The 19,837-nt window shown below is 34.9% G+C and overlaps 1 protein-coding gene across 1 annotated transcript in view; it reads left to right on the forward strand.

Moving 5' to 3' along the window:
* Positions 1-1,027: 1,027 nt before the first annotated feature.
* The window catches only part of gbe1b (glucan (1,4-alpha-), branching enzyme 1b), a 188,468-nt gene continuing 169,658 nt past the window's right edge, over positions 1,028-19,837 (forward strand). The window contains exon 1 of the mRNA XM_067450980.1: positions 1,028-1,324. Coding sequence (XP_067307081.1) covers positions 1,227-1,324 — 98 coding nt within the window. The 5' untranslated portion in view covers positions 1,028-1,226. The remainder of the gene's footprint in view (positions 1,325-19,837) is intronic.

Genomic DNA, 19,837 nt, shown 5'->3' on the forward strand with positions numbered 1-19,837 from the left:
ACACTCTTTCATGGAAACGGTATTCCCTGGTGGCTGTCCTCTTTCAGCAGGATAATGTGCTCTGCCACAAAGCAAACATTGTTGATTTGAGGGGAATGATTTAGAATGAAACAGGAATGATAAGTTCAAGGTATTGACTTGGCCTCCAAATTCCCCAGATTTCAATCCAATTGAACATCTGTGGGATGTGCTGAACAAACAAGTCCGATCCATGGAGGCTCCACCTCACAACTTACAGGACTTAAAGGATCTGCTGTTAAGATTCCAAAGCACACCTTCAAGGGTCTACTGGAGTTCATGCCACGTCCATGCAACTTGGACCAACACAATATTAGGAAGGTGGTCACAATGTTATGCCTGATCAGTGTGTGTATACATAATGCTAATATATACTAATATTGTATTTATATATTATAACTACTAATTCCATAATCAAACATAATTAATAATGTCTACAATTTGTAATATATTTTACATTGTAATCTACAATTTCACATAGAATCTCCAAATTAAAGGATTAACAACATAAAGAATGGTATATTTTAAATATTATTTAATGTAATTGTTTTACTAAATATTATGAATGAAGGTCAGTATCACTGCTACTTATGTCTCTATTAAATACAATATCATTTTTTCTCAATTTCTGGGTACAAAACGAACAGTTATAGCCATTCAACATATTTTATTTAAGTGAACTTAAAACAATCTTCACATAAATCTAGTATAGCCTATGCTAGCAATATTATTCGTATTATTATATAATATTTAAAATAGCTTTAGAAGGAGCCTCTATTACTAGGTCATACATGACAGTGCTTGGAAATGCATGCTGAAATCTATAATGCATTTATGTTCGATTGCCTTTCCATTTACAGTGACAGAGACGGCAGAAGGTCTATGTCAAAAAGCAAGAGGGTTGAACTTTGTCAAGGGCAAAAAGTTCAATGATTAGGCATACCCCCTCCTCCCCCAATCAGCTCCCTTATTTAAAAGCTTCCGTGGTTCTCTTAAAGCACCACGCTGTCATTTAACAACAAACATGAAAAATGAACGCATGAAGGCACATCCTCTCGTTTTCATATGGGCAGGGCATAAAAACATCATCCTGTGACTGTTTTAAACGACAGTTGCAACACAAACGGCTGCTCATGCTCCCTAGTGAAAGCAGCGATCTCTAATAAACGAGGGACGTCGGTGCTCGATTGCTCTGGTCTGACGCGAACATGGCAGACTCGGATGATAATGTTACAGTTCCTCACTTGAAGCCTCTTCTGCAAATGGATCCTTACCTCAAACCCTTTGAAAAGGACTTCCAGAGGAGGTAAAACGCGATTTAAAAGTTATTTGCATCTTGTCGCTGGGTAATAATCCTGTTCCCGTCCCAAAAGCACAATGACACGCATGTCTGTCTGTCAGCCCTTCATACCCGGCACTTATGAGTTGTTATACTATGAATTCAGCGCAGTGTCCGTTATGAGACAGCTGCTGTATGCTGCAAGTGCCGTGAGTGCCTTACTTAAAATTGTAAATAATATGGTGGTTACTATGGAAGGTTGATGGCGATGACAGTTCACTCCTTTGTAATGAACACGTTTCAAGCACAAATAATAAAATGCTGCTTTAAGGCAGTAGGCAGTATTTTAATAAGAGATTTCAAAGTGCTTCAGATTTCAAAGTGCGTCATGTTAGGGCTGCCAAATGACTGTTCACGCTCTTACGCCACACGCTATTGTCTCACTCATAGTGCACAATTACAGCAGCATAGCAGCAGCAACAACAACAATGTTGGTAATAATAGTTATTAATAATTACAGCTCAGGACATCATTATGAATTGTGACTTTGCCAGTTTTAGTCGGTAAAAGATCCACCCCCCCATCATGTTTCGTCATTAATTGATGAAAATCATGTCATTAAGTTTTTAGAGTTTATTTATTAAAAATAGTTTATTTTGAAGAAAACATAAAAGAAAAACACCCCCAGAATTGCCACATAATGCAATATCAATACTTGTCAGACACATGCCTTTTATTGATAATTCAAGTATGCAAACAAGTGGAAAGTAGCTACAAAAAAGAGAAAAAAATGTTGGCAAATATAAACCTACAACATAAAAACAGACATCGCATAGGGAAAACTCTATAAATATTTTTATTAATCACATTTTTTAAAGTTTAAAACAATCTTCACATATATGAACATACACATACATACATAAATGTCATATTTACCTCTGACCTTCCTACCTGTTGAAGACATCAACAGTTATCACCTTAACACCTATTTAACTGTACACATTTCTTATTTCTCACAAATCTTTAAGTTTATTTAAGACATTAAACTAATTTAAAGGGATAGTTCACCCAAAAATGAAAATTAGCCTATGATTTACTCACCCTCATGCCACCCTAGGTGTATATGACATTTTTATTTCAGACGAATAAAAGTTGTTATATTAAAACCATTTTTGGCCAATCGCCTTCTGTATTCAGTATATTATGTTGAAAGTGCCTCTGCAGTTCAAAGGCTTACGCTACCAGGTACGCTCATCAGACGTCATGTAGTACGCATCTTGAACTCTAAGAAAGCACTTTCAACACTTTTCCACGATAGACAATCGGCCGAAAAAGTTTTAAATATGGATATTTTTCTTACACAAATGCAACGATTTGCTTCAGAAGGCCTTTGAGCAACAATCCCTGCCATTATAAAGCATGGATTAACCAGGACTTTTTAAATATAACTCTGACTGTATTTGTCTGAAAGAAGAATGTCATGTCATATACACCTAGGATGACTTGAGGGCGAGTAAACCATGGGCTTATTTTCATTTTTGGGTGAACTAACCCTTTAAGGCATTATTTAACTAATTTAAGACATTAAGTAATTTAAGACTGCTCTTATGAGAATACTCAACAAAACTTACATTTTGGCATAATTCTGTATGTTTTTGTTTGTTCAAGTGCAAAAGATTCTGTTTGTGTGCATGATACTCACACATCTTTCTGAGCGTTGTTTTTTGACTTTGTGCTTGAATGGTTGGAAACCATTTCCATGAATATGAGTGGGATCATATAATATTTAACACAAGCCAAAGGATGATAGAAAAACAGATGCTGCGTTTATTGGGTTAAAGGGTTAGTTCACCCAAAAATGAAATTTATGTCATTAATGACACTATACTGTCCATGTCCAGAAAGGGAATGAAAACATCATCAAAGTAGTCCATATGTGACATCAGTTAGTTCATTAGAATCTCTTGAAGCATCAAAAATACATTTTGGTCCAAAAAGAACAAAAACTATGACTTTATTCAGCATTGTCTCCTCTTCCGGGTTTGTTTTCAATCCTCAAATAAAGATTCAAACGGTCATGAATCAGCGGATTGATTCATGATTCGGATCGCATGTCAAACCGCCAAATTCTGAAATCACGTGACATTGGCGATCCAAATTATGAATCAATCAATACATTAAACATTTTCTTGAGTACAAGTAAGAAAGCACTATATGTGTAATGTAATAAAGTATTAAAGGTAATAAAACAACTTTTTAAAATTAAATGTAATGCAGTAAAAAGTATGACATTATATTATGTTTTGGAATGCAGTGAAGTAAAAATTTTCCAAGGAAAAACACTGATAAAGTATATACTTGACAAATTTACTTGAGTAGAAAGTAAAAATACTCCACTACTTTCCGCCATATCATCCAGGTGGATGCGGCACATTAGTGGTGGCTGAGGACATTCCCACCTTCCATATATAAAACGCTCTGAGTGCAGAGAAAAGCTCTATATAAATGTAACAAATGATTGTAGTTACTGTCCAGTGTGGGTGGGTCAAGTCGTTCGCAGGCATTATGCAAATGTATTTTCTAGTGGTGTACAACTGTCACACAGTGGATTTCCATTCTTTCTTTTGGGAGACAGTGGCCCTCATTTATCAAAAGTGCGTACACCAAATTTCCAGCGTACACCTTGCGTAAACACACGGTGACTTTGAGATTTATCAATATGGACGTTGGCGTACGGCACGCTCAAATCCTACGCCAGCTCAGAAGATGGTGTACGCACGTTTGAGTTAGTGCCAAAATGCGCAGAAAAACAATTCCTAACACCACAAAACGCACTGACAAATATATGCTATATTATGACCCACTGTAAAAAACAACAACATAGTAATTATAAACTTCAGTGTTTATTTTTGTGCAATGGACTTCAATGTTTAATTTGTGTGACTATACCAAAGCATTTGATTTGTAGGCATGTATTCCTCCAGTTGCGAGCCTGTGCGCTTTACCTGACGGTTCAGGGTTGGGTCCGGCAGCTGCGCACGGACTGGGACTGAAAATAATTCAGACTGACAAATTAATAAAAATGACATTCTTCTTCTTTTAAATAATACTACTAATAAAATAAATAATAACGACATTCTTCTTCTAAATAACAATAAGCGTCATTAATAATAAAAATAGTTAATTAATTATTAAAAATAATAATACGAATCTTACAAATTGTCATGCGATTATTAATGTGATTGAAGGGTACTCCACATCACATCATCATCACTATCGTACACCCCAATACATGTGCCGTGATATGAAATTATTTGCTAATTGTTTCAAAACATGTTATGTAAAATAATGCATTGTGATAATTTCTCATCCAAACAGCTATTTAAACTGCTGGAGTGCGCTTCTCAACCCCCACACTATTAACAGTACTCTTAATTTAGGTCCACATTTTGTTTTTGTGGGTGCCTTTATTCCCACTCTTTAAACTCTCAAATAAAACAATTTCGTTTTTTTCCACTTCCCTGATGGTCTCTGGTCGCGTCTCACTCATCTCACTAGTTCAATAGTCAGGGCACTGATCAGGGAGTTAGCCCATTGACTTATGTCCTAATCAGTGCCCTGACTAGTGGACTAGTGAGATGATTGAGACGCGCCCGATCTCCACGTCGGAGAAGATTCGCTTCTTTGCCGTCTTCCGTGTCCCTATGGCGTAAAATGAGGGCGTGGGGGAGGCGGAGACTTGAATATAGGGGCGTGTTATTCTAATGACGATCGTTTTCAGCCGCGGCATTTATCAAGGGCAGGTATTGCGTACACCTGGATTGCAGAGGTGCGCACAGCTTCATAAATCAAGCGGTGAGAGGAGTGTAAGCATAATCTTACGCCAACATATACACCCCCTTTTCTACGCAAGATTGATAAATGAGGGCCAATAACTTTATGTATCGTGCACTTTCGACTTAACAACTTTGCAGAAAGTTTCCTTTCACAATCGCCTATATTACTCACTGCATGAATGGGAATATTCATGCGTATCGGGGGCACTTTAAATATTTGAAATCGAAAACCTAATATTTATGTTACATCCTGTCTTCTAAGATACGTTCAGGCAGAATACTGTAGTAGATGCTATCTTTCCTATTTTTGATTTCTTACAATCCTGTGCATGCAGATGGTGGAAAGAATTCATCTGACTGACGACATTCGTTATTGGCATCTATTGTTACACAGCGGGGGTCAATGTTCCAATTGGACCCTCCCAACATTGGCACTGTAATGAGATCATGCGACAACACAACAATGTAACATACTACATGCTGTATAATTGCATAAATTGTATGGTTTGTTTACCATTTTCTTTACATCAGCAATATAGTGCTGCTTAGTATGCAGTACGCTACTATTCAATTCATAGCAAGGATGCGTAAAATGAATGGAAAGAGAAATATTATTAGCCGCACTTATTAATGCATAAAGTCCTACAGGAAAGTGATGGATGACTTGGGGTGACCACCTTGAATTTCTAATTATAATGTCACTCATAATTATAGTTACAGTTTAACAGAGTTCTATTTGAGTATAAACAGTGACGCACAATTGGTACTCCAGATTCTGATTGTTTATGCCTGGAGACTTTGAGTGCTCTGTACCAATTAGATGGCACTTAATAGCAATCCAGAGAGTGGCACTGTCAGCAACCGTATGCTCACCGCTCGGCACTTTAACGCACGGTATACAGGGTCCTATGGCACCGCCTTTAAATTTTTGTTATAACGATAACAATGCTAATTGCATTGTTGCACACATTAAGTGTGCGTGGCACAGTCTGCATATTTATGACTCGACATTCTCCATTCATTAGTGCCACAGAGACCACTGACAAGTGAAATGGAGTTCTTCATTATCGTTTTAATTAACACCAAAGTCTTGAGGGGTAGCCATCGAGGTATCTGAAAACATGGTACATGGTTTCTAATTTTACCCCTCTCTGTGGAACTGGTTTCGAAAGTGGAATAATGTTGTGTGAAATGTGTGTCACGGATTGACTCGGAAAACCACCTGGGATGTAAGAAACTAAGATTATTAAGGAGACTATACTCTTCTTAGCGTGTTCCTTAAAACTCTTTTGAAATGAAGGTTAATAACGTTTCAGATTTCTGTGCTACTTTCATTTGTTCTGGATGAGAGAGCCCATAGGAATGGGGAAATTGCAAATGAGATCTCTTTAATATCTCAGTTGTTTCTCCTAGATTGCAGTGATAATTATAGAGAGCAAATTGAGAATTTTGCATAAGCAAAATGCTTGATAAATTATAATTGGGTCAAGTTTTTGATATATAATAAATTGATATAAAAAGTGATAATTCACAAAATGTCAAAAATTATAAGAGAAAATGTCAAGATTATTAAATACACAATTGTTATGAGTCAGTTTTGACAGAGTTGAAATTTCCAAAATTGTGAGATAAAATGCTATATGGTACAAAATGTCAAAGTCAAAATCATGAAGGAACGTCAAAATCACGAGGAAACCGTTTAAAATTACGAGAAAACGTCAAAAATCTAAAACAAAAATTAAGATAAAATGTCAAAATTGGGAGATAAAAAAATGGAAATTACGTCAAGTTTACAAAGTTGAAATTGATTTAAAAAGTAAAAATTGAGATAAGTCTAAATGGTTAGTATTGAGATCAATTATGAGATGAAAGGTAAAATGGCAAGTCAATTTTGACAAATTTGGAATTTACAAAGTCGAAAGTATGAGATAAAAAGTAGAAATTACAAGATAAAGTTTAATAATCATAAGAATGTTGAAATTATGATGTAAAATATTGACAAAAAGCTGAAATGTAGTTTCATTATGAAAAGTGATTATTTATCCTAACATGTTTTACTTTTTATGCAAATTTTGACCATAGAATTATGATTACCATATTTTCCCCCTTATACTTCAGACATTTCTCCAAATAAAGACTCCAGTAATCTCATTTGTATTCTCTTGCATTTTAGAAGAAATATCAAGGGCATCTCAACCAGTACTCACATTTGCCAAGATATTAATGTGTCCAATAATTGCTCATTGAATTAGTTCAAAACTAAATTGTCTTAATCTGAGAGTTACTGTGATGAAAGTCCACTAGATATCCTGACCTATATGAGTAATACATTTTCTTGTGGTATTGAATGAACATTGGTTTGGAAGTGAAGTCTTTTAGAACTAAGATGAACTTTGTTTTATTGGTTTTTGGTGGTGAAACCCTCTTATTGAGCTTAGACAGATTTCAAAGGGTCGTGCTCTGATAAACAAACACTCTAATAGGTTGAACAGAAGAGCGGTGCGTGTGCTGTTTTAACAGAGGCTAATCATTTACACGTTGGCCTTAATATCAGTAATCATGGGCAAACAGCGGCAGAAGCTGTTTTTCAACTGCTCTCATAAATATTTAGTTTAGAAAATTTCATCTGCTAGCATAAACAATTAAATGATTCAAACTTGTAAGGATGAAAAGTCTATAGCAACTAAACAAAATATATTGAACACAAACTTGATGGTTATCACTTGTGAGTTACTATTTACACCTTTTTACTACTATTGTGATATATTTCAGAGTGAAACCCGTAAAAAAAAAAAAAAAATTGAATGAGAAGAGTAAGTGGAGAGTAGAGAGTGGAGCTTGATTATATATTTTTATAAAAATATAATGCATTTATAATGAGGAAAGTGTTAAACTGTTAGTTTAACATTTCATTTAGTTTTTTTAGTTTTCATTTTAATAAGTTTGTATTAGTATTTTATTTCTATTTAACTACTCAACTGTCATTATGATGTGAGTTTGGAGTAAAAATTTGTATTAAATGTTGTCTTTTGTTGGGCAAGACGTTCTAAATGCTTTCCATGCTTGTAAAGATGGTAAACGCGTGTTGCTTTTTAAAATTCTCAGTCACAGTGCTTTCAGATGGAGCATCTGATGACTTTAACTACTGACGACTGTACAGCCAAATCAAATTTTGTTGCAATATTTTCTGTTTAACACTGTAAAGCTGCTTTGAAACAATCATCATTGTAATAGCGCTGTATAAATAAAGCTGATTGATTGACTGTTCTCAGAGCCATGCTATACTGACAACATAAAAAAATAAAAAGAAATCGCAGCATTAGGGATTTCATTATCACAGTAAGCCAAACCAGTTTAAGTACGATTTCAGGTTAATTGCGATTAATCGTGCAGTCCTAATTAGCAACATTCGGTAACAAAAATAAGATTGGCCAATTTTGATTTCATGGCAACTCGAATGTAATTCAACTTATTTCATTATCCATATCAAAAATATGGATTTCTCGATTTTAATCTTTTCTCATTTTGAAGGACCAATATAAATTCCTAAATCCTAAGAATTGGAATTGTAATGTGCCTTCCATCCAAAAAATCACCTTAAGCTTTGTGCTTTGTTAAATCTAATATTAATCAGTCTTATCAATTAAATTCAGTAAATTTTATTATGAAATTTAAACAATAAATACATTAAAGAGTGCCAAAACTGGCCACCTTTTCCACTTTACTACTAGTTACAGCAGGAAATAAACTTTAATGAACATCAGAAGGTATGCAGCCACCATTTAATTGGTGGCTGCATTTTTACATTATACATTTTTATTTATACATTTATTATGAATAAAAATGTATATACATTTCTACATTATACATTTTTACTTATATGCCCCAAATAATCGATATTGAATCAAAATTGAAATCGAGTCGCAAACGTGATTTCGAAATTGAATCAAATCATGAAATTTGTGTTAATGCCCATCCCTAATTATTATTATTTTTAACTGAATAGTACATGTATTTTGTATAATATATTATATTTTGAATATTATATACTGTATTAAGTATTAATAAAATGCTCAGAAATTGCTGACATTTAACTTTGCTTCAGTTGTTTATGATCAGATCAAGTGTATCATGCTTTCTTTCTCAGACACTTTGATGTTTGTATACAGATTCTACATGGTTCATGCCCTAGAACCTTGAATTTTGCTTCACTCAGTAGTCTGGTGTTTTTGTAGAATAAGTGTTTTTAGTGTGTGTTTATGAGGTGACTGGATCATGCTGAACACACATCTTTGTGTCATGGCCCATTCCAGCTGCAGCGCGGCTTTTGTGGACTCCGGGGAGCCCCGGGCGAGCCTCACACACCTGTCTGGCCCCTGAAATCCCCTCTCATCCACATATATAATTGTATATAGGCAGGTGCCAGCGCAATAGCTGCTCGGCTCTTGATCAAACCCAGCGTCAGAGGCCCCTGAGCAACAGGAGTGTTTCTTATGAGTGCAAGCGTCAAAATCAACAAGGTCTTGCGGGCAGCTCTGAATCACGCTGTGCATCACCAGAGGGAATGAAGTGTCAGGAATTTAGATGACTAAAGAGACTCTGTAAACTTCAAACTGGGATTGATATGTGTTGCTCTGATCACTTGTTTTCGAGCTTCACAAAAAGTTGTAGTGTGGAACTCCTTAAACATTTTTTTAGATTATGAACGGTCGGTGCACAAAGCAGAACAACAGCCTCCTTTTATGTCTTGAAGTGAGAGATTTTCGATTTTACAATATTTCTTTCATCTTGTATAGAGCTCATTTTTGTCTTGGACTTTTTAGCACAGCTTTTTTTTTTTTTAACTCTTTTCTTTCTTTTTCTTTTCAAGCTTAACCTCGGGACTGTAGGGTTTTTTGGTCTACAGCAGCAGCACTAATTTAGCAGTTTTTCACATTAATTGCCAGAATTTAGGGGGTCTCAAAGGTAGCACCAAATTTTTGGTTATGTCACTTAAGGTGAGTGAAAGTGTCTGATGATTCCTTCCCAAATGATGGGCCATCAGCTCATAATTTTATTAACATAAGATAGACAGCGACTGCTAAGAATCTTGTTATACGATATGTATCACGATACAGGGTTTACGATACGATATATTGTTGTGTAATTCTGTAAGAAAGGAAATAATTTGCAATATTTCTTGCAATGTTTTTTTACATGTTGTGGTATTACTGTTCGAGTCAATATAGTGAAAGTCAAAAATTGCGACTTATTTACAAAAGAATCCACTGTAAAATGTCCTGGATACAAATAAATAATGCTTAACTGAGACATTCCCATTGTTGAAAATAAATAACATTTCACATTCTTGGCATGATCCTTTAGAATGGTGATATTATTTGTAGTTCGTCCTGCATCGCTCTTCTCAACTCGTCATCTCACTTACACGCTAGTGGGCGGGGCCAGAGTTGCAATGATGAAGTAGTTGTTGATTTTCTTATGCAGAGGCGGTTTTTCACATTCCGAGTGAATTTCTGGGACTGGTTACAATTAGGGATGAAACGGTGTGAAAATTTCATATCAGGATTATAGTGACCCAAATTATCATGATTATAAATGTTATCACGGTTTTGTTCAAGAAGAACTATATATTGGAAAATCAACAAACAACTAATAAAACAAGCAGCTCTGTGCACTTTTTTAAAGCAATATTCATTTCTGTGGGATTTCCTTCCTTATAATGACTCTCATCAATAGCAATGCATTATAATAGCACACATCCATGCATCACATGGGAGCAAACAGATGCTCTCGTTTCATTCAAATGCAAATTCTGTCTCTTTTGATTGTACTGAAAATGAAATCAGAGGACTTTAATATTAAAGGGTTAGTTCACCCAAAAATTAAATTGATGTCATTAATGACTCACCCTAATGTCGTTCCACACCTGTAAGACCTCCATTCATCTTCGAAACACAGTTTAAGATATTTAATATTTAGTCAGAGAGTGTATCCAAGTGTAGGCACACTATACTGTCCATGTCCAGAAAGGGATTCATGATTCGAGTTCACTGATTCATAACCATTTGAATCTTTTTTGAGGATTGAACACAAACAAGGAAGAGAAGACAATGCTGAGTCATAAAGTCATAGTTTTTGTTCTTTTTGGACCAAAATTTATTTTTGATGCTTCAAGAGATCATAATGAACTAACTGATGTCACACATGGACTACTTTGATGATGTTTTTATTACCTCTCTGGATATGGACAGTATACACTCGGAAGCCCTCTCGGACTAAATATAAAATATCTTAAACTGTGGGACATTAGGGTGAGTCATTATGATATCAATTTCATTTTTGGGTGAACTAACCCTTTAATACTGCTATAATTATAACTTCTTGTAATCATCTTTTCTGGACAATTGTTTTGTACACTGAACAAAATGGATTTATAAACAGGTAAGATTTAAAACATTAATCTCAATTCAATACACTGTAAAAAAATCACAGCCTGACATGAAGTACAATTGTTTCAGTTATTTCAATTTAGATGATGTTAAACTGACTTTAAAACATGAGTTGCATATTGTAAAAAATTAAAGAAAAAATTAGAAAAAAATAGAACATTTTTAAATTACTTAATTTATTTTGATGCGTTAAAACAATGTAAAAACACATGTTGTCATAACTTATTGAACATCTAATTTTTTACAGTGTATGTCCCTGCAATTATTTTTGTGGCAAAGAAAATCTGTATATTAAGTGTACAATTAATAAACATTATTATCCCTTAAATGTTAGTTTGTCTTTGACTCACAATCACTAGCTGTGGAAAAAATTTTGTGGAAGCTTCACCTTATTATTTCCCAGACATAATAACTCTTAACATATTTAAGTGTCATGAGGTCAAAGTCCACTTGCCTTGTGTTTGCAAATTTAAAGTGTTTGCCCATATTGCAGCAGTTGCAGCCGGAGCTACTTCTGTTAAAGGTGGGGTAAGTGCTATCAGGTAACCGTTGTTGATATTTCAAATCACCAAAACAAACACGCCCCTACCCCCAAAAGGGTCTCAGCCCTATTTTGATAGCTCCGCCCCACACACGTAACCCAGGCAACGACTATGGCAGAATATGTGTGTTACAGATCGAATATTCAATGAAAAAGTAACCCCTTTCATCACAAAAACACAAACCGTTCTCGTGAACAACCTGACGGGCATGACAGTCCAACTAATGAACGTATTACAATTATGACAAGATTAGAGTTATAGCGATCACAAAAACACACACAAACCGTTCTCATGAACAACTCTATAGTCTACGGGCAAGACAGTCCAACTAATGAACGTATTACAATTATGACAAGATTAGAGTTATAGCGATCACAAAACACAAACCGTTCTCATGAACAATGTCATGAACAGTACACTCGCACGACAGTCCAGCTAAAGACATATTACAATTATGACTGTATAAGGGTTATATAGATTATGAAAGGAGGAAACGCACATATATTAGGAGTAAAGTATCTTACTTGTCGGACACATTTTGTGAGCTGATGCTTTAAACAGACTGAGGAGATTTAGATGCTCCATACGGTGTGTAAACGGGTCTTTTTTTTTATCACTGAAGTGAGCGACAATACAAATGAACAAACAAACGAACATGACACACAAGCATATTTAAGCAAAAGCCAGCATATATCAGGGCTCTACGCTAACTTTTTTCTTGAGGAGCACTTGTGCTCCTAATTAAAAAAAATTAGGAGCACAGTCAAAAATTTAGGAGCACATTCTAATCCATCAAACACATTCCAATTATAACTTTCCCATTACAGGACGATATTTGTCCTTTAATGTCCAGGGTCATTTTTACCATTATAAGAGCAATGTTTTCTAATCTTATTAAATGTATGCATCAACTGTCAATTTCTTAAATTCAACATAATTCTGACATTATATTATCATTAACTTCTGAGAGTACAGCACAAATACACACAAAAAGCAGAACTGGACTTCATACTATCAAACACCTATGCATTTAATGCATGAGTTAATGTTGTATGAATGAATTACATATACGTTTTTGAATTTAGAAATATGGAAATACAAATTAAACTTTAAAAGTTTAATATTTTAAATAAAAAAAGTCCATGCAAAGTATAAATATGAAAATAAAAACCGCCAGTAGGTGGCGGCAAGTCATTCAGTCAATAGTTCAAAACACAAGATTCATTTGAATCGAATCGCTTGGAGATGCGAATCAGTTCTGGTGAGGCTTTGATTTTCACAAATAGACAGTGTTGTGGCTAAAACGTTGTTACTTAATATCAACTTGTCTAATAGATTTTTGTACGAGATCAGTATCACACATGCAATCATGCCAATACTCGGAGCTATAGCAAGCTGTAACTTTTGGCGCTCTGGCGCTTCATAAACAGAACCGCATGCGTCTCGCGGGGGAACATTGCAGCCGGATCTACTTCTCTCTGTTTGTGGTGAGTCACGCAGATATTGTGCTAATCCGCAGCGGGAATAATTTATTTTGTGTGTAACGTTACAGTGATTCAGAATAAGACAAAAACCCGGTTTGGAAAAAATCTTCATGATATACTCGCTCATTATATACATTTAGTATTTTTTTTAAACAGCATGTGTGATAAAGATTAACTCAAGGGCTTTTTAAATGTATTATTAATACATTATTTTTTGATAGCATTTATGCCCCAAGCATCCGCTAATTTCTGGGCTTGTTTATGATAATCCAAACGTGGTATTTCCAATTCATTTTGATTTGGCTGATAAACAGCGCGAAGCATCTGGTAAAGTGCGCATGCTGCGTCGTCAGACTCGTCACACATGTTTCACTTCAATCGTTGTAAACAATCGTTGTTTGAAGTGTAGTCCGTCGCACATGTTTTTGCACTTCTTCTGCTGAGTGCTGACTGAAGGCATGAAAAGCAGTTGATTGCAGTAGGAAACATAGCCTAACAGTTTCTCAGTGTTGATTCAGTCAGTGTTGTAGTTTTTATTCCGATTGTACACATCCATTAATGAGAATCGATCGGGTCACTCGCACCGGTGCGCCTTAATATTTTTTCACAGTCGCACGCAGTCATTTTTAGGCGTAAATGCGCCCAAAATGGGCGTTATGTAGAGCCCTGTATATTAGTTCTCAGCTAATGTCCGTCATATATGTGACTCGTTTGTTTTGAATAATAATAATCTTTTCAACATCAACCCGCCCCTTACCTGCTGATTGGCTACAAGTTTGTTATTGGACTCAGCCAAGAGTCCTTTTTTAAAAACTTTTTGGAAATAACACTTACCCCACCTTTAATGTCTATGGTGAGTCACGCAGGGACTGTGCTCCTCCACAGTGTTTCCTACCAGACCGGACAAAAATAGTCCCAATATAATCACTTATTATGTGTACCATAATGATTCAGGGTAAGACAAAAACTTGGAAAATGGATTGATGTTGTACATTCTCATTATTATATAATTTTAGTAAATACTGAACACAAAAAAAGTTACGGACAGCTAACAGGTGGTTATATGGGACTACAAAGATTGTCAGGGACATTAAACATCATCCGGCGAGCAGGTAAACTTATCTACTGACTAATCTGCATTCACAGCATCGTTCTGTCTATAATCACTTTTTTGCAAACTATTATCTCAAACTCTCAGGAAAAATGTCTGAAGAGAAGGTTCTGAAGTTAGTGCCAGTCTTGGAAAATGGAGGGAATTTGCTTGGTCATTCTTGCTGTTGTTGTTTTCGAACTCCCCAAAAATCTCCAAGCTTCCTGGTTCAGCAGCTTTGGAGATTTTGTGTTCATGTCCTCATTTAGTGAGACAGCAGACGATGTAAACATCATGAGCATCTTACATAGTTAAGTATGTGTAGTAGTGTACCAAATTGAGAAAATGCAGAGTTCTTATTTAAAACCCAATATTTTTTGCTATTTAATAGGCTATTCACGAACATTAGTTGTTCATATCACAATAGTGCGGCCCTAGTTTTGACTTATTCATCCTAATAGTGCCATATTCTGTGACATTCCACATTATACTGTAAATTCTGAAAATCATTGGGCCCTATTAAGTGAGTTTTCTTGTGTTCTTGAGGACATGCTTTGACTGTTGTGTCTGTAAATTCCATGAGATGACCCATATTCCATTTTTAGGTTTCAGAAAGGTGCTCATGAGTGTCCCCTTGTGGCTGCAGTTCACTCCACCGTGAATTATTACCCAACAGTCTATGCGGCATCACAGAAGTGTGAACTCAAAGGACATTCGCAAGGGCATAGGGTGGCATTTGGGACAGTCCCACAGTAATACCAAGGTCTCGAATGTCTCAAATTGTAAACAGCAACCTTGTTTACTCCGTTATTCCCAAAATAATAATATCAGTCAGGTGATTGACCAAGATCTGCAAATATATTCTGTTGTGTTCAGTTTGGAACAACTTGAGGGTGAGTAAATGATGAAAGAATTTTCATTTTTGGGTTTTCATGAATACAATGGTGCTATTTTTTTTTTTTTTTTTTTTACCATTAAGATGCATTGTGACATTTTCATCCCAAAATTCAAAAGGCAAAAAATTATATTCTATTCTATTCTATTCTATTCTATTCTATTCTATTCTATTCTATTCTATTCTATTCTATTCTATTCTATTCTATTCTGTTCTGTTCTGTTCTATTCTATTCTATTCTATTCTATATACATACATACATACATACACACACACACACACACACACACACACACACACACACACACACACACACACACACACACACACACACACACACACATATGTGTGTGTATGTATGTATGTATATATATATATATATATATATATATATATATATATATATATATATATATATATATATATGACACAGTTTCACAAAGACTATATATATAGTGAACTTGGTCACATTTTATACAGAATGTTTAGCAGTACAACTGGTTTTAATATTCATGATAAGAAATGTTTCTTGAGCAGCAAATCAGTATTGAAATTATTATTTTTATTATTATTATTATTAATTAAGATGTGATAAATATGGTTAGACTTTAGTTAAACTATTCCTTTGTTGTTCTTGTATATTTTTTCATCTGTTTTTTTATCTCTCTAAAAATACTTTCATGCAACTTTCTTTTGACACAGTTTCACAAAGACTTCTGGGAAAAGCCAGCATTCTGTTCTCTAGACTGTGTCTCATCGCATTCTCTCAGCTGATTCTGAAAGAGCATGAAATGCAGTCTGATTTCGTCTCCATCTGGGACTGATATTTCCCAGTAGTCTCTCTCTCTGACAGTTACTCAGCCGACTGTACATCTGTGAGAAAAACAGTTGAAACTAAGTGAACAAACGGTGGGGACAGTGGGACTGGGAAGGTCAATGGGTCAAACATCATGTAGTCTGCACGATATTGGCACAATATGTCAGGTCTTCAAGGTGATTAACCAGTTGGTTTTGGTTCAAATCCAAGTCTTGGAACTCTGGGATACTGGCCTACTATTGGGTTAAGCTCTTGAACAAGGCACTTCATCTAGAGCTGATTTCTGCTACATGAGGCTTGTTTCAGTACATTTCACTTTCTAAACAGAAGCTGATTTAAAGAAACCACAAGCACTGTTGTTTGTTGTTGTGTGACATTAGGATAAGTTCATCTACTTGATTTAATTAATCATCATATCATGTACTTAATTTGATTACAAGTAAACATACTAAGAGGCTCTTATTCTACAAGTGTTGTTATTTAAAAGTAACTGCTGTCTGTTTAATAAATAGACGTGTTCATTTGAGTTGAATGTTAAAGTTTATCCTCTTTAACTGTGTTGTTGAACCAAAGTTGGCTTTTAGTTATTGTTTTGATTTATAATGCCAAACATAACAGTAAAAATAACAATTATTGGCGGGTCGAAAGAAAAATCATCACACTATTATTATGTATAAAGATAATCTGTGTCTTTTGAAAAATAACAACAACAAAAACAACAACAACAAAAAAACATTAGGCTACCGGTTACATTTTTGTTTTAAAAAAAGTTTTCAGACATTTAAACTTTAAGTAGCAGAACTTGCAGATGTTTATGTGGTACTCATACATTGAACTGCTCTTCATATATTTGAGCAAGCTAATTCATACATTTTAATTAAAATTATCATTTTAAATATTTTTAGTGGGAATTTAGCTAACTTTAAATAGCTAATTCAACAAATTCAACCTTGCTAATTGGTCACACACTGTTTTGATAGCATTAGCATAGCACTTGATGAATGAGTAAAACATTTAACAAAGATTTGTTCTCAAACTAAGCTCATGCCCCACTTGTCACCATGCTGGTATTATTCTGCATGACAATATTCCATCCCATAATTCCTTACAATTTAATTGTAAAAGAGTTTACTGAGGCAAAAGTCATATTTAATAGTTAATTGTGAACATTTGACCCTGATCTAAAGTGTTACCCTACCCTTTTTAAATATGACCGCTCAATGGTCAAGTCTTACTTGTAATTGGGTCAATGACGTGACGTGTCATTTCTTTGTCCAAAGGCCTTAATAATAATAAAAAATAAAGATATGACAGCCAAAGTATGTAAGATAGTACAACTTGATCTCTTTTATTGAATCCAAAAGGTTTTAATTATATCTTCCTACATATAACGGTATTTTAACGACTTTGAAGTGTCAAAATGTCATTCGGTTTAACCGTCCGAAGGCAAATACAGCCATTTCATTTGTGATTAAAATATCTTAAAATGTAATAAAATTATATATTTTTTATTCTGGCATGATTTTATATCATCATATATCAACATAGTGCAAAATGGTATTGAAATTATGTGTAGAAGTCATTGCCTTGTTATGAGAAAGAATGTCCGGAAAAATGAATTTCATTGATGTCATTCGGAGTAACCAGTATAAAGGCACCATTTTGGATCAAGTCATGCTGTCAATATCATGTGACAGGATCTGGCATCATTCAGACACCTGCAAAGGACCACACGGTTGTGAAGCAAAGTAAGTAACTCTCCCTTAACTATTTGAAAAAATCATGTTTCCACTTGCTCATATGCATGTCCCGAAATATCAGGTCATTCGGTACAACCGCTATAAAACATGGAAAATGTTGTAATGTTTTAAAAATTTGTACTGAATATAAAATGTTTGATTGTCCTTTTGCTAGCTAGATAGCTAGATGCTTAGCTAGCTAGCTAGATATCAGCCTGTTAGCACTGTTTGTATATTTCGTCATTCGGTAATACAAAAATTGTCATTCGGTAATACCAAAATTCTGGTTATACCGAATGACCTACTGGTTGTACCGAATGACAGCAATGCATGTTGATCATATTTGTACATATCTGGAATAAATAAATACAACATTTTATTAATAGGAAATGTCCAGAGGATATTTTTACATAATTTTTTACTGAATTTTACCTTTGCAGATGCCTTTATCAAAGGTAAAAGCAGCTCGCTATTGGGAAAGGATCAATGCTGATCCTGTTAAAAAAAGAAGAGCTACTTGCCAAAAGAAGAGAGAGGTATAATTTGTTTTTATTATTTATATTATTATTACTATTATATTATACCATAGCAACCATTTAGAGCACCCTAGCAACTGATCCCATAGACTGATCAAAGAGATCAAAAGGGACATCTTTGGATAGAAGTGTCATAAAAACATGAGGGTTGGCTCGTTTAACTTGGGGGAGCAAACAGCTAATCATCAATCAACTTCAACAGTTCCTAGCCATGCCCTAGCAACCACTGTTGACCACCCTAGCAACCCAAACCCAACTAGGGATATCTTTGAATCTGAATGTCATAGAAGCATTGTGGTTGCTTTATATCATTCATACTGACAAGCAGCCTATCATCATTGACAGCTGCCAAGCTACTCCCTAGCAACCAAACAGAGTACCCTAGCAACCATTTAGCAAGACCTATATCTCTGATTCAGAACATTGTATAGACATAGGCTTTGGTCCTTTTGACTCATGCTAGCAAACAGGAGCTCCATCATGCTACACATGCTAACAAATGAATAACTCCATGCTAATAGTGATTAGCTAAGTGCAAAATCATGTTAAGAACTCTATAAAAACTCCATAGTAACTATCTGTGATAACTACCAACCTCCTAGCAACATCATAGCAACCACCTAGAACACCCTAACAACTCCCTAGCAACCACTTAGAACATCCTAGCCAGTTTTGCCCATCATTCTGTAGGCCAGGCCCTCGAGGTGATTGAAGATGAGATTGAGATCAACTGCATGCAGCAGTCAGGGGAGAGAAATATCTTTATCTGGCCAGCCAAACCAGACAATATATTTTACTTTAAAGAAGATGTGCATGCAGAAATTACTGAGCCAGAACCTTTAAATTCACGGTCCTCAAGATTGTTCCAGAGACTGGATGACTTTCATCAATGCATAGCAGCTCATCGTTTAACAATTTAAACACTTGTACTGTCTACAATTAAACATTTAAGTGTTTTAATTACTTATATCATTACAATATGAGTTTTATTTAAATATGTTTGTTCCAATAACAATTAAATGTTAACAATAAAATGTTCTTTTGTTGCTTTCATGAATGTATAGCAGCTCATCGTTTAACTATTTAAACACTTGTTCCATGTACAATTAAACATTTAAGTGTTTTGATTACTAATATCATTACAATATGAGT

Source organism: Pseudorasbora parva, chromosome 8 (genome assembly GCF_024679245.1).
Source record: "Pseudorasbora parva isolate DD20220531a chromosome 8, ASM2467924v1, whole genome shotgun sequence".
In the NCBI taxonomy this organism is placed as follows: Eukaryota; Metazoa; Chordata; class Actinopteri; order Cypriniformes; family Gobionidae; genus Pseudorasbora; species Pseudorasbora parva.